The sequence below is a fragment of the Equus caballus genome, chromosome 16 (genome assembly GCF_041296265.1).
Source record: "Equus caballus isolate H_3958 breed thoroughbred chromosome 16, TB-T2T, whole genome shotgun sequence".
Taxonomy (NCBI): Eukaryota; Metazoa; Chordata; class Mammalia; order Perissodactyla; family Equidae; genus Equus; species Equus caballus.
The window spans coordinates 46,501,444-46,518,082 of NC_091699.1; the positions used below are offsets into that span (position 1 = coordinate 46,501,444).

The 16,639-nt window shown below is 39.6% G+C and overlaps 1 protein-coding gene across 35 annotated transcripts in view; it reads left to right on the forward strand.

Moving 5' to 3' along the window:
• Positions 1–16,639, forward strand: part of PBRM1 (polybromo 1) — a 122,261-nt gene that overhangs the window by 101,051 nt on the left and 4,571 nt on the right. For 17 of the 35 annotated variants that reach the window (XM_005600572.4, XM_070237416.1, XM_005600573.4 and 14 more), the window contains 5 exons: positions 4,749–4,932; positions 5,504–5,714; positions 6,329–6,530; positions 9,846–10,010; positions 13,657–13,812. In XM_005600572.4, coding sequence (XP_005600629.1) covers positions 4,749–4,932; positions 5,504–5,714; positions 6,329–6,530; positions 9,846–10,010; positions 13,657–13,812 — 918 coding nt within the window. The remainder of the gene's footprint in view (positions 1–4,748; positions 4,933–5,503; positions 5,715–6,328; positions 6,531–9,845; positions 10,011–13,656; positions 13,813–16,639) is intronic. The other 18 variants (XM_070237428.1, XM_070237429.1, XM_070237419.1 and 15 more) reach the window with 3 other exon arrangements.

The following is a 16,639-nucleotide window of genomic DNA, read 5'->3' on the forward strand; positions in this document are numbered from 1 at the left end:
TGGCGGAGAGTGCCTCTACCCTTAGGCACATGGATGATAAAATTTCCTGGAACCTGGGCTCCTGAAATATGCCAATTCCTAATTTATTTACAGGTTCTCTTTTCTTCATAGATTTGTTTTTTAATGTTCCATTAATCGAAAAACTGTTCTTAGTAAAGCAAGAAAAATAAAAGGTTTTTAAAGATTAGAAAGGAAAAATAAAAGGATCAATTTTTGCAAAGACATTATTAGATACCTTAGAAAATCCAAGAGATATTCAGATAATCTATTAGAATTAATAAATGAAAATATCAGGACCATTTATATTTGTTTACCATCAATGAGCAATTAGAAAATTAAATGTTAGAGCCAGCCCTGGTGGACTAGTGGTTAAGTTTGGTGCACTCCGCTTCCGCAGCCCAGGTTCAGTTCCCATTCACGGACCTGCACCACTCATCCATGGCCATGCTGTAGCAGCGACCCACATACAAAATAGAGGAAGATTGGCAACAGATGTTAGCTCAAGGCGAACCTTCCCTAGCAAAAGAAAATTAAATTTTAAAAATATGCCATTTACATTAAATACCTAGTAATCTTTAAAAAGATGTGTAAGACTCCTACACATGCACACCAAGAAAAAAAAATAAGAAAATTACCAAGAGAAATTAAGGAAGACCTGAATAAATGAAGTGATTTATCATGTTTATTGCCGGAAGACTCAGTATTATAAAGGTATCAGTTCTCCCCAAATTCATCTATAGATTCATTGCATTTCCAGTCAAAATCCAGTGGGTTTTTGTAAATTTTTTATGCTTTTATTAAATGAAGCTTCCCAAATTTTTATCTTTTCCTTGTCTCTTGAGGGCCTGGTAGGAACCCCAAGTCAGGGCACAGAGACACCACATCCATTCCAGGGCCACCAGTCATTTTTACTCTTGAGCTATGAGCAGAATTTTTGCCCTTTCCAAATCTCTATGTTTCCTTCTATTAAAAATGGAAAATACTAACTATCCCTTCTCTGAATTGAAAAGCCTTTGGATTATGTAAGTAAAGCACTATGTAAGTCCAAAGCAGTCATAGTAATTATAGCTCTTTTAAGCTTCTAAAATGTTTCTGACCTGTTTTTTACATGTAAATGGTTAAAAAGTTTTTAGCTGTGAACACTCCTGTTAAAGTCAAGAGCAAAATAGGTATGTCCTTTTTTGGAGGTACTAGTCAGCACAATTAGAAGTAAGAAACAGAAATCTAAAATAAGGAAATTAAGGAGATGAAAATTCAAGAGAATCAGCTAAGAAACAGTGGCACACAGTAAGAGAAGTAGGATGATTGAGCGTAAAATTAATAACAAGTCAATTGCCTTAAAAGATTCAATAATAATAAAAAGGTAAGATACCTTGGATTAAATTTAACAAGATATGTGCCATGTCTCTATAAAGAAAGTTTTTTAATGCTACTTTTGATGCATTTAAAAAAGAATGTTTGAACAAATTGAAAGGCATACTATGTCCTTAAAAGAGAAATCTCAACATCATAGAGATGTCCATTCTCCCTAAATTAATCTTTAACGTGATCCTGAGGGACATACCAATGGAAATTTTCTTGTGAGGAAGTTGGGACTAAATAAATTGATTTTTTAAATCTTGTTAAACAAAATAAAAATCAGGAAAATTCATAGTGAAGGAGGATCTATCCTGACCAGGTATTAAAACATTATAACACTATAATAATTAAAATTATTTATACAATATATGAATAAACAGATTATTTGAACAAAATAGAAGTTTTTACAGAAGACCAAATACAATTTAATTTATGATAAAGGTATCATCCCAGATAAGTGGGAAAAGATAGATTTTTCTCAAGTGTTGTTTGGAAACTGGATAATCATTTGGAAAAAATAAAATTGTATCCATTACTCACATCAACTTCAGAATAAATTCCCAGATTTACAAGGTTTTGTTTGTTTGTTTTTTGAGATTAGCCCTGACTAACATCTGCCAATCCTCCTCTTTTTGCTGAGGAAGATTGGCCCTGAGCTAACATCCGTGCCCATCCTCCTCTACTTTATATGTGGGACGCCTGCCACAGCATGGCTTGCCAAGCAGTGCCGTGTCCACACCCGGGATCCGAACTGGTGAACCCCGGGCTGCCAAAGCAGAACGTGCAAACTTAACTGCTGCACCACTGGGCCAGCCCCACATTTGGGAAATATAAACATCCAACAGAAAAATGGGCAAGGGATAAGAGAGAGCAGAAAGAAGTTACTGATGTTTCTTAAATGAAAATGTCCAACCTCAGCCGTTAGAGATATGCAAATTAAAACTACCCGGATGCTCCTTTTTGTGTGTGTGTGTGTGTGTGAGGAAGATTGGCCCTGAGCTAACATCTGTTGCCAGTCTTCCTCTTTTTGCTTGAGGAAGATTGCTGATTAACTAACATTTGTACCCATCTTCCTCCTCTTTATGTGGGATGTAGCCACAGCATGGCTTGGCGAGTGGTGCTAGGTCCGCACCCAGGATCCAAACCTGTGAACACTAGGCCACCGAAGTGGAGCAGGCAAACTTAACCACTATGCTATCGGGCCAGCCTCTCTCCTTTTTTTTTTAAATTACCTATCAAATTGTCAAAGATTCAGATGTTTGTTACTAGTTGACAAGAACATAAGGAAGCGGCATTCACCCACTTTGTGATGGGTTTATAAATTAGCACAACCTCTATAGGAGGTAATTTGATAATACCTATAAAAACTAAAGGGTACGTACCCTTTGACGCAGCTTTTGTACTTCTAGCAATTTATACCTCAGATGTATTTAGCCATGTGGAAATAAATATATGTTTTAAATTTTGTCAGCATTGTTTTGCTTCAGTGGGAGAGCAAAAATTTGAAAAAATCCTAAATATCCATCAATAGGGAACTAGGTTCAGTAAATATAGTATATTAATCTCAGCAATGATCCACAAGATATATTATGTTGCAACAAAATTAGGTGCAAAACAATATGAGTTTGCTGTCATTTAGAAGTTTTTTTATTGTGGTAAAATATACGCAACATAAAATGCAACACTTTAACCAAGTGTACAATTCAGTGACATTAAGTCCATTGACAGTATTATGCAACCATCACCACTATCTATTTTTAGAACTTTTTCATCATCCCAACTAGAAATTCTCTACCCATTTCCTCCTCTCACAGCCCATGGTAATAGCTGTTCTACTTTCTGCCTCTATAAATTTTGCCTATTCTACGTACCTCATATAAGTGGAATCATGCAACATTTGTCCTTTTGTGTCCAGCTTATTTCACTTAACATAATGTTCTCAAGGTTCATCCATGGTGTAGCATGTATCAGAATTTTATTCCTTTTTAAGGCTGAATAATATTCCATCGTACATATACATAAGATTTTGTTTATTCATTCATCTGTTGATGGATATTCAGTGGTTTTTACCTTTTGGTTATTGTGAATAATGCTGCAATGAACATTGGTGTACAAGTATCTTTTTAAGTCCCTGCTTTTACTTCTTTAGGATATTTTCCTAGAAATAGAATTGCTGGATGATATGGCAACTCTGTTTAACTTTTTGAGAAACTGCCAAACTGTTTTCCGCAGCAGCTGTACCATTTTACACTTTTACCAGCAGTGTACAGGGTTCCAGTTTCTTTTTTCTTTTTGGGGGGGAGGAAGATTGTCCCTGAGCTAACGTCCATTGCCAGTCTGTCTTTTTTGCTTGAGGAAGATTGTCCCTGAGCTTACATCTGTGCCAGTCGTCTTCTATTTTGTATGTGGGATGCTACCACAGCATGACTTGATGAGCGGTGCATAGGTCTGCACCCAGGATCCAAACCCACAAATCCTGGGCCGCTGAAGTGGAGCGCCAAATTTAACCACTATGCCACTGGGATGGCCCCACAAGGGTTCCGGTTTCTCCACATTCTTGCCAACGCTTGTTATTATTTTCCTTTTTTTTAATGTAATAGCCATCCTAATGAGTGTGAAGTAGTATCTCATTGTGGTTTCAATTTGCATTTCCCTGATGATTAACGATGTTGAGCATCTTTTCATGTGTTTATTGGCCATTTGTGTATTTTCTTTGATGAATGTCTATTCAGATCCTTTGCTTATTTTTTAGTTGGGTTATTTGTCTTGTAATTGTTGAGTTGTAAGCATTATTTATATATTCTGGATACCAGTCTCTTACCAGAGATACAATTTGCAGATATTTTCTTCTGTTCTGTTGGTTGTCTTTTCACTTCCTTGATAGTGTCCTTTGAAACACAAAAGTTTTTAATTTTGATGAAGTCCAGTTTATCTTTCTTTGGTTGCTTGTGATTTTGATGTCATATCTGTGAAACCATGTATAAAGTATAAACCGTTTATAATTGTAGCTCTTATGTTTAGATCTTTGATCCATTTTGAGTTAATTTTTGTATATGGTATGAGGTAGAGTTCTAACTCCATCCTTTGCATGTGGAAATCGAGTTGTCTCAGCACTGTCTGTTGAAGAGAATATTATTTCCCCATTGAATTTTCTTGGCATCCTTGTCAAATCAATTGCCCACAAAAGCCCAATTGTATGGGTTTATTTCTAGACTTTTAGTTCTCTTCCATTGATCTACATGTCTATTTTTATGCCTGTGTATGCCCTTTAAATCTTCTGACTTTAGAATCATGTGAATATATTAATTCAAAAATAATAAAAATTTAAAATAATCGTTAGCTATGGCCAAAATTTGCTCTTTTAATTTCTCTCCAATTTGCACTTTCAGGAAAGTGTGCTGTGTTGTCATTCAAGGACTTCCTCTCCTGCAGGCCAACTGAAATACCAGAAAATGACATTCTGCTTTGTGAGAGCCGCTATAATGAGAGTGACAAGCAGATGAAAAAATTCAAGGGACTGAAGAGGTTTTCACTGTCTGCTAAAGTGGTAGATGATGAAATTTATTACTTCAGGTAAAGCTTGAAAAACTAGGGAAGAAAGAGCTTTTAATAGTAACACTAATATCAAAATAGTGTAGTCCAGAGTGTTTTTTTGTTTGGTTTTCTATTAGGTCTTAAACTAGAGCCGTATACATTTCAAATAGGAAATATTAATTAATTCAGTTAAAGATTAAAGGAAAATCCTCATAATCTACTGAGATGTGGTAACTGCTGTAATGGTGCCCTTGGCATAGACTCCAGTAATTGTAATGTGGAGGCAGAAATCCGTGGTCCTGGTTCACAGCCTGTCTGTTAAGAGATTGTACAGTTTCTCAGATTATGAAAATTCTGCCTATATATAGGCAACTAGATCCCAACTTTGGACCCAGTGCTTTTGTCTTTTTCAGCAAAATCTTTTAAAAACAAGCATCTATAAGTAGACGTGACTTTATAAATAAACATTTAAGTTCTTTCCCTTGCTGACTTAGAGTATATACTGCACATTGCAGGAAGTCATTTCGAGCTATTAAGGCAGAACATTTGCTTTCTGACCAATCCTGGAGTAGTGTTAGGTGATTTTTTTTTTTAATGTCACTTCTTTTAGAAAACCAATTGTTCCTCAGAAGGAGCCATCACCTTTGTTGGAAAAGAAGATCCAGTTGCTAGAAGCTAAATTTGCTGAGTTGGAAGGTGGAGATGATGATATTGAAGAGATGGGAGAAGAGGATAGTGAGGTCATTGAGCCTCCTTCTCTACCTCAACTTCAGACTCCCCTGGCCAGTGAGCTGGATCTCATGCCCTACACACCCCCACAGGTGAAGGTGGCAAGTTCCTGTTACTTGTCCTATTCCCAGCATTGATTTGCAGCAGACGCAAACCAGAGGAAGGAGGCATCCAGCCCCTATATATATGAGCTTTAACCCAGAATTCTGCAGGAAGATTTTTTTCTTTCTTGATGCCATTAATAGTTTAAAATTTAACATCTTCTTTCAAATTTCATAGATAGCTCTTAAAATGGCAAGTGTAGTTAGAAAGCTCTCCTTGTCTCATGTAGAAGAAAAGCAATGAGGAATGGCATCATCCTGTTATTCTGGCTTTTATTGTTCATATCTTTTTTAGTCTTAGGACCTCATCTTTTGATTGAGGTGATTCTTGTTGGTATTTTTTTCTCATTCAGAATTTTCTTAAGACTTAATTGTGAGGTCACCATTACAGATTGCAGTCATGGAATTCAGCGAAACTTTCATTTATTTCTTAAATGGTAAGAGGCAAGGAAGAGCTGTGTTTTGACCAAGAAAATGGCCAGCTATAAACTGAACGTGTCTATAAAACAGTAACTGTTGAATCACATGTTCCTGGTTTCCAGAAACTTTGAGCAATTAATCAAATGCAATGTTCTGATCCACTATAAGAGCTTTCTGTCTTACAGTCTACCCCAAAGTCTGCCAAAGGCAGTGCAAAGAAGGAAGGCTCCAAACGGAAAATCAACATGAGTGGCTACATCCTGTTCAGCAGTGAGATGAGAGCTGTGATTAAGGCCCAGCACCCAGACTACTCTTTTGGGGAGCTTAGCCGACTGGTGGGGACAGAGTGGAGAAACCTTGAGACAGCCAAGAAAGCAGAATATGAAGGTAAATAGACACTAGGCACAACTGTCTCTGCTTTCTAAGCAAGGGGGTGTTTTTAGGAATGCACGTGCATAAGTAGGTTTTACTCTCTTGTTCTTACCACTTGCACATGACCTTTGTGTTGAGGACTGTCTCAGATGGCTCCCATCCAGCAGTTTAAATGCCAGCCTTGACCTGACTGAGCAAGCACTGCCCCTGACTTGGCCTCTGATCCTGGTGTGTTTTTTTCCCCAAAATTTCTCAAACAAATATCTTACTATTAAAAATTGCATGATTTTCTTCTTTCATTGAGTCTTGTAAACACGTGTGTGGAGCTACGGAATGATTGTACAAGGGTGTTAAATATACTTTTGGTTAAAATTCATCAGAAAGGAGGTTTTCAAAATTAGTGATCTTCTGTTACGGCTCTTGATAAGCCATATGGTTAAACTCCAGGCTGAGGCTTGGCTAAAGCGCTTGGTTTCCTAGGCCAGCCCTGACCTGTGCTGTGTCTGCATTCATAGCTACTTTTAAGGCACCTTGGGTCTCTCTGATAAAGCTCAACTGCCTTCAATTTCCTTTTACTCTATAAGTAAATCATTTGGGGCCATGAGCTATCATTCAGTGATTTGGTGGTTCTTAGCCATTAGGGACAAATACTTGAGAGAGATTTTTGTTTGTTAATATGAGGCATGGCTTTAATAAAGTGAGTAGTAAACATTAGATTAGGCAGAACTATTGCCCTTGGAGCTGTGTTTTTTCCATTTGGAATTGTATGTCGTCATTCGTTTTGCTAGTCTAGAGCCATCTCTCAATGGTTGACACAGTGGTCAGCCATTACTCTTCTTGGCCAGGTCCAAATCCATTATTTTTCAGCAAACATAAATTAATTGTTAAGGCTACCTGCTTTAGTAAAGTTTATGGAGTTTCCAAAGAAACTCTTTAAAAAAAGCATTTTATTCCTTTCATTTATTACATTGATTGATTATTATAAAATTATGGCAGGCTTCCCCAAGGATCTTCTGCAGAACCCTAATCCTACAAGATTCTCAGCTAAAAAACATTTGTGGCAAAACCAGTTTGAGAAGCGCTCCAAACACTTTATCTCTTGGAAACTTACAGTGCTTATTCTCATATTGAAGTCTTTAAGACATACAGTAAAGAGCCTATTTTTTTCACCTGGCATTTTCTGAAACTTGACAGAGTATTCATGTAATACCTGTTAATAAACTAGTATTTTGCAGAACATTCTTTGAGTAACCCTAGTCAGTTCCATAAGAACCTAGAACTTTGGAAAGCTTTGATATTTCTGACCTTAGTGAAATTTAAGACCAAATATATCAGTCAGTTGGACTAGTATTGGAAATGAAGCTCACATGGGTGTAAAGCCTGATCCAGGGCAAGTGAAGCCAGTACTGTGTGGCTGGGTTATTTAGAGTGTGAACAAGACAGAGAAATGTGTCTGGAGATAAAATAAAAGTAAAAATACTGGGGCAGGGCTGAAGAGAGGGAGAAATCATGGTTTCTGGAAAATTCTTCCAGATTCAAAGGGGAGTCTAAAATTCAGTGAGAACCAAGTGAGAGTAAGTTATGTGACTCAGCAATATCTGCCTGAGACACAAAATCTGAACTTTTGGTATTCGTACCCATTGAATGCCAAACCCAAAGTTTGGAGTTTAGCTGGTGTCATTTAATAATTCTCTTTTCTAAGACAGCCCAATTGGACTCCTCCTAGAAGAAGCCAATAGGTAGCCAGTCCAATATTTGATCCTTAGGTTTGGATTTTTCTTTTTTTGACTTCCTTTTTTTGCTCTCCCATTTTACTCTGTCATTTGTGTAATGAAAATACTAGAATTTAATGTGGGGGTTTAGGTCATCGATTTTTTTTACTGCTAGCTCAAGAAAGTAGGTTGTTCAAATGGCATTTGTCCCTCACGCTCATTGTACAGAGGATCTGTAAACTGGGACAGTGTTAGTGAAGGACGACAAATCTATGCAGGCAACTCTGTCGCAGCTAAGGAAGCTTTGACTTGCTTGACTTCCACATTCTTACACTAAAGGAGGACTGGAGCTGTTGCTTCTTGATTCTCTTCAAAGCCATGTGACTGAGTTATTTACCCCTCCTTAGATCAGCCAGCCACAGCCTTTTGAATTCCATGTTGGAGGGTTAATGTGTGGCAGTGAGTGTGATACCAGGAGTCAGGGCCACAGCTTGCTGGTTCTCTCTGTATCTTTGGACAAGTCACTACCTGTCTCCGAGGCTCAGTTTGCCCATGTGAAGAGTGGGGAGGATTTCCTATTTATGAATGGTGAAGCAAAATAAACCCTGTATTGTGAGAGCTTTGGGAATACACATTTATAGAGTTCTCTAGTAAGGGTCCAGCCTGCTAGCTCCCAAAAAGACTGAGAATGTTATTGTTGGGGCTCCTGGCTGTGGAGATCCAGACAGAGTAGCTCAAAGGAGTAAGGGGTGTAGCAGGGTGTGTTCCACAGCCCAGAACTGGCACAAACAAATGCTCCCCTTGCATTTTGGATCAAATAAGAGTGAATTCTTGAACTTTTGCTGATTTGGGTTGATTTATGGTCAGTATTGAACTGCTCAGCTTCAGGAAACCTGGCTCTGTCAGTATATTGTCCTTTGCTTCCTATGTGTATATATAATTCCCTGCTTATGATGACTGTAGCTTGGAGTATCATGTATTTTTTTCCCTTGGGGTTTATTAAACATGACTTCTTTGCTTCGTTAGAATGTAGAAATTAGCATTTATTTTCCCTAAAACCTTGTAGAGGCAGTAAGCTACTTTTCCCTTACAGAGTTAATTTTCTTCAGCTGCTAAACCCCATGACACTAATGACGAGAGTCCTCAAATCTAGTAAAATTGGGTGCAAGGAATCAGGAAAGTATAGTAAGTAACAATTGTGCCAAAAATTATAATGGGCCATGGAATTGCTTCATGTTGAAATTATAAGTAATTTGTAATGCTATTAATACTAGAATAATGGTAGTGCTTCTCATCTTCAGGGTGCCTTGTGAGATTAACCACGTTGGTTACGCTGGTGACGTGTTTAAATAAAACCTGTGCTTTCTGAATGTGTGTTGCAGTCTTAACATTCTTGAAATCTTTGCAGACCAGTTCTCAAGATGGGATAGGAAAGCTGGACTCTAGGTTACCAAGTGAAATCGGCCCGACTCCTCCTGTGTTGAGACTAGTCATCTACTGTTCCTTCCATTGAGACAGAACTGTTGCCTGTGTTTTTACTAGTCCTGTTGAATGCAATGGATGGTATTTTGAATTCCTGGGTTAAAAACAGAATTGAAAATCTGAAATGCCTTTACAGAGCGGGCAGCTAAAGTTGCTGAGCAGCAGGAGAGAGAGCGAGCAGCACAGCAACAGCAGCCGAGTGCTTCTCCCCGAGCAGGCACCCCTGTGGGGGCTCTCATGGGGGTGGTGCCACCACCAACACCAATGGGGATGCTCAATCAGCAGTTGACACCTGTTGCAGGTAAAAACAGGAGCTAAGACCATTTTTTTCCACTTTTAAGAAATTCCTTCATTTTTTTTTTCTCCAATGAGGAGTAGGCCACAGTCTCTAGCCTTTTCTCATGACAGAGTCAAAGTTTGAAGTCATCCATGTCGTCCTTATATCGCCTTTCCCATATGGGCAATGCCTCCCCTCTGCCCCAGAAATGGGCCCTGGGCCCAGCCCTGGGAATCAGTAGGGAGCAGCTCTTCCCTGGCTGTGGGCATGGTCTGGCGATATTCTCCACCCCAGACTGCTCTTGATAGAGCGTTATAGCAGAAAATATAAATAGACCCTGAATTCTGTTCTAGATGGACTCACAAGAGAAAACACAAAACTAGTCTTTAGCTGATGTTGATTTTCCCGTCTCATTCCAGTATTCAGTTTGTCTTGTTCTACTGCAGCCGTCCTTAAAAGACTGACCATTTAAAAGGATTTTTGACAATGAATTGTAAATCCTTTCTTGGTCACCAATGTGCATGACTGCTAAGTGGAATACAAAATCCTTATTCAATTCATTGTGCCCACTCTGTAATGCTTTTCTATTTGATTACATTAAACTGCATTTTCTGTTAGTATCCCAGTCACATATTTTTAAAAAAAGAAAAGAAAATGATGAATGTGGTTTGCTTGTGTGTGTTGTCTCTGGTTCTGGTAGCCATAGCAAATTTGGCTATTCTTAAATTGAATATCCTCGTCTGACATGTCTCCAGTGAGAAGCCTGCAGACCACTTCTCAGGTCCCTCCTTCGTGATCTCTCTAAGCCTGGTGAGGTCCATACAAGCCACCGGTGTTTGTTCTTAAGCAAGCAGTCTGGCCTCTTTTTGCTAGAAGTCCAAGACAGTGTTGTTCAAAGCAGGCTCATTGGGATGCCGTTTTTGTTTTTGCTTTTTTTGTATTTGCTTTTTAAGGAAGAGTAGCATAGGATAAGTTTTCCATTGTCGCTCCTACCTTTTGTGATGGCAAGTTCTCAAATGCACTATCGCTGACCTCAGCAGTTGCACTCGCCAAAGCACATCTGAATCATGGCTTTTCAGTACTTTCAGTGTAACTGATGTTGATCTAACAAATCTCATAATCGCCTGCTCTATTCCATGGCCCATTTTGGTTAATGGGGTTCCAGAGGTTTTTAGAAATCAGGCCTTGAACATGGGGACTTTGAAAGTTAGAATTCCCTCATTGACATCCTGTTTTGTTCTATCTGATGTGTGATATTGTAGCATTGTGCCCTTGACTAAAAAGCCCAGGGACATGTTAACAAAGTGAATTCAAACAGCTAAAAACATTTTTAAAAAAACAGCAGCTGCAGCATTTTAGCTCCCTGTTGGGGAATAGAATCATAGAGCTCTGATGGGAGAGGAGGGTGGGGCCCCCTTCTAGAAAGCCCCTGCTCCATTATTAAGTGCGTGCTGTCCAGACTTCTGGGCCATGGGAGTGAAGGGCAAGGATTGTCTACAGTAACCAGTCTTTGGTCCACAGTGGGAACTTTGCAGATAAGAGGGTGATTTTTTCATGTGTTTACAGGTTACATAGGGCCTAAGTCTTTTAGCCTTGTTGCTGTCTGAGACCAGCTTTGCTTACAAGCATTGAAGCTCATTTGAACACATGTGACTGGGATAATAAATGCCAAAGTACAGTTTAATGAAGACAAGTGTCATGTCTTTCAGGTCTTAATTTCTTCACCTACAGCCCATGAAGGCTGCGTTCAGATGGGCTTTTGTAATTGAAAGCAAAGCCTCCTAACATTCTTGAATTGCCACCTACTTATCCCTAAAAGCTGTATCTGGCGGTGTGGTTAAAAGGCAGTTTGGTAGCAGTGGATCTCCTCATGTTTAAGATGATGGTGTCTGTTCAAAAGTAGTTTTTACTCTCTGAATTCTCATTTTTTAAAAATGAAACTCAGGGCCGGCTCCATGGCTGAGTGGTTAAAGTTCCGCACGCTCCAGTTTGGTGGCATGGGTTCGCAGGTTCGGATCCTGGGCACGGACCTACTCCACTCATCAGCCAGGCTGTGGAGGCATCCCACATTCTAAAAATAAAATGGAGGAAGATGGGCACAGATGTTAGCTCAGGGCTGGCCTTCCTCTTGAGCAAAAAAAAGAGGAAGATTGGCAACGGATGTTAGCTCGGGGTGAATCTTCCTCACCAAAAAAAGAAAAAGGGTGAAAATGAAACTCATAATCCTTTTTCATGTATAGAGGTATTATTTAAAATTTGTTTTATTGGTTTGTATAAGTTTTTCAGTCAGCTTCGATATGACTGATGAAGCAGGCTGAATCAATCTCAGAAATTTCAGTAGTATTATAGCTTTAAAAGACTAAACTTTTATAAATAAATACCTTTCAAATAATTCTTCAGGGACAATCAAAGAGTGAAATTCTCAGAATCTAGAGTTTTCCACTGTTTCCCAGAGTCCCTCTACAAAGAGTATGTTATGAAAATGACATGTGGCACCAGTCCCGCCACCCTGCCTTTGTGCGAGAAGCTGTGACCAAAGATGATTGCATTTGGGGGGAGCCTTGTGTTTATTCATTGTGATCATTTCAAATCCAAGAAAAGTCAAGTTGTTTTTCTTGCTTAAAAAAAAACTGTTTTATGGTTTTAAAGGTCTTTTGATAGGTGAGTCTTTGACATTTTGAAATTACTTTCTTCCTCTCCTTTTGCCAAAAATACTTGTTTCTTGAAACTCTTCCCTAGCCAGCAGAAAATATTTTGTGTTGTGAAGATGCACTTTGAAAATAAAGGAATAAAAGCCTCTGTTCACAGAAATTCTGTATCTCATGAAATACTCCCTGTTAACTGAAGGTTTATATGAGGACATTTGTGAGCTTGGAGACAATGATAACAATTGGCATTTTCTCATGTCAGCAGAGCCTGATTCTCCAGCCGTTTCTCCTAAGGTCTACATGCAGACTACTGAGTGACCTGGGCTTAGGTTGGCTGGGAGGGTTAAGGTTTCTCTTTATTTTATTGTGTTTTGAGATCTAAAGATGAAACATCATTCATTATGATGGCTTTTAGCTGATTCCCAGCTTAAGCCCAAGCATCATCCATTCTTACTAGCAGTGGTAGGGCTAGCAGGGAGGAGGAGTGGATGTAGAAGTCTTGAAAAATTTTTGCCTTCCTCTCCCAAGCTGGAGAACCATGCTTTCTGATCAGGACTGTGCGCCTCATTTCCCTCCATTCCAGTTTCCCCTCATGTGTACCCACAACAGGCATATGAATGTGGGCAGAGTGGAATGATGGGATTTATACTGTGTAATTAGAATCACAGTCAACAGAACTGGTCACTCTGTTTGAACAGCTTGCAATATTCATGACCTTGGGAAGGCTTTTAACTGGAACTTCTTTATTATTCTTTAACTGAAAACATGCAGCATATTTATCCCAGGGAAGATAACTACAAATAATAATATACTAAGTACTAATTCATCCAGAAATGTTGGGTTTCATATTTGTAACTTTTTATTTTGTTCATTATTGCAACAAAATAATTGCACTAATTGCCGTTATATCATGCAGTACTAAGGGCGCTTTATTCATTGGTAGTGCATGTGGGGGGTTTGTTATTACTTAGCTCATGTTGCATGTTAATGATGCATGTCTGAAATTTGTTGTGTCCTTCAAGGCATGATGGGTGGCTATCCGCCAGGCCTTCCACCTTTGCAGGGCCCAGTTGATGGCCTTGTTAGCATGGGCAGCATGCAGCCACTTCACCCTGGGGGGCCTCCACCCCACCATCTTCCGCCAGGTGTGCCTGGCCTCCCGGGCATCCCACCACCGGGTAAGAACTTCATGCTCATTCACTCATTAATCTCATCTTCATATTCTCTTTTTCCTCCCTCAGCCAGTTGTTCCAGGAGTTACCTGCTGCCCATTGTGGGCAGGCCTTCCTCCCTTACTGAGAATACCAGAGATGTCAGGGGTATCAACACATAGCAGCAGGGCCTTCCCTGTGTGTTGAGCAGGTGGCTCAGCAGCTGTGCCCTTGGGCACCTGGTGGCCTAGCAGCAGCACAGAACACATGGCAGAGATCAGACTTAGCAGACCATGGTGCAGAAGGCATACTCTAAAATCACTCAGATAATTTGACATGTGCTCAAAAAGTCAAACATAGCCCAGATGCCCTCTTCATCAGTGAATTAAGCTTGCCAATTTGCTCCATCTCCTGCTTCTCAAACAGCCCTTTTAAAGGAATTGCAGAATTGCTAATGTAGAACTCTTCAGAACTCCTTCAGTCAATCCTTCTAGGAACAAAAAGGAGGGAGGGAGGGAATTTGCACTGAACGAGTTTTCTGTATCTGAGTCCCCTAGGAAGCATGACATAACATTTTAAAGAACAGCATAGCCCACCCTACTAACTGTACACACTGGTTTGTCTGTCAACAGAAGCTGAGAAGTTAATTCATATAGAAACTTACAAATGGAGTCTAGAAATAGCTACAGTTTTACTTTATAATTAATTAGCAAATTGAAAGATTATGAAAGGAAAATCACAAGTTCCCATTTAATTGCCATCATATGCAAAAGAACTGACCCTTAGCTATAATCTAGTTGGAAGGAATGTGATCTTAAGGTGACTTGGAGTAGCACTTCATCCATTATCTAAAATATCAGATAAAGGGCCAACCCAGATGATAAAATGTAGAAATGATAAATTTGGTTACACCAGTATTAGACCTACCAATCAGAGGGTATACAGAGTTCCAAACAATGCTTCAGAGGGTGTACCCAGCAGTGTGCAGAGTGAGCGAACCCGGTGGCTTGGCCTAGAGCCTCCAGCTGCCGTCTTTGTGAGTATTGCTTAGAGAATACCCGTAACTCCAAGAAGTGTTTGATCCAGAAGTACCCAGAGGAAGAAATGTTTGTGGGAGTGGGTGCTTCATTATCGAAATGGTGGCCTGTGTGTGAGTTGCTGTTACAACAGGAGTCAGTCATAAAATGGTTGGGTACCTATGTGGCAGGTAGAATTGACCTTAATTCTATGCCTTCCACCTTGTTATAGGGTATCTGACTGAGTCAGTCAGACCAGGTCAGAGTTGACTTCTAGGTGCATGTGGCACTCAGTGGGAGCCACATCTAAGGCCAGTACCCTCTAGGTAGCAGATATCTTTTGGTGGGTGTTGGGACTTAGCTGTCTCCCTTTCCCCATTCTTCAGATTCCAAATTGCACTTGAAGGAAGCACAACAGACCTGATTATAGTCAGGGAGACAGGGAAGAGCCCTTCTTAGTGCGTGCACATGCACACGTCTGATCGGGCTTTGAGGAGAGGAGAATTCAGGGAGCTCCTCTGGTGACTCAGTCTGCATTCTCGCTGGCTGCCCCCTGGCATGGCATTTGTAAACAGAGGAAGCAGAGAGGGTTGCTGATTTGTTTGTGCTACCCTGCAAAGATTAATACAGTCAGCTCAGGGAAGCCCACTATGTTGTGGAATCTAAGGTGGGTGAGTGTCCTTGTGGGGGCAGAGGTTAATAATATGTTGCTTGAGTAGCAGCTTTCCCACCACAACCTCTTCATTCATTCTCAAATAATCATTAGGATCCTACTGTGGTGATCCAGGTACCCTTCTGGGTACTTAGAATATAAAAATCTCTGCCTTGTAACCAGAAAGCTTGTTTTTACTTATTTTCTCTCTAGCAAATGTCTAATACTTCCTGGAAATGGCATTTAGCAATTCTGAACCTTAGAATAGTGGGCTGATCCTGCCTAGTCAAAATATCAACATTTTGAATCCAGAGAAACTACAGAATATGACGTTAGCTCCTCTTGATCCTTCTATGCAGCCAGCAGGACTTGTTTAAGGTTTAAACAACAGCTCACCAGGGTTTTGGTTGTAGTTTGTTGGTTTTTAATAAACTGGGTCCCTTGCCTATTTCTGTGTTTTATGGAAATGGTAAATGAATGGTCCTGAGATTAAAATAGCGCCAGACACTAAATTTAGGACCTCTCATTATTATCAGCTAGTACCTATGAGACAGAAATTGCTTGTGAGGAGTCACCAAGGGAAGTTTACGAAATTATTACCAGATGTATAGTACAAATATAGTAGGACCATGAAATCTTTCTCTTTCCGTTTGTCATTTTGCATTTGAAGCAACAAAACTGCTCTGCTTCCAGATAATCCCTTTTCAAAGTGCTTCTCTATCAGATGAAAGTGTCCTCTCTCATTAGTGACTCCAGTTAGAACCATAGGTGCTGGTAGACTGTGAGGGAACAGCAAGGATATGTTTCCATAAAGCTCATTTAACTGTGCATTTGCACAACCTCTTCTTTTTGTCCCTAGTGTCCTAGCACACTGCTGAGCCTGATTGCAGTACTGTTACTGCTGAAATTAAACACAGGCTTCAGTTGCAGGAAAATGTGTTGTCAGAAGAAAAATACCTTGAAAATAGTGGTGTGTTTCGATGATAGCTTCTTAGAGAAATACTAGAATTTATTGCAGGGTTCAAATCATTTCTAAACCATGAATAATTAATGTACAATTGACAAGTTGTACTAGCATTGTTCTTAAAGTACCTAGAAAACAGAAGAATAGGAATTTTCTATTTGAATGAAACATCTTGTTTTGTGTGCTTAGGGTTCCTATCCACAAAGACTCAAGGGCAGAGAG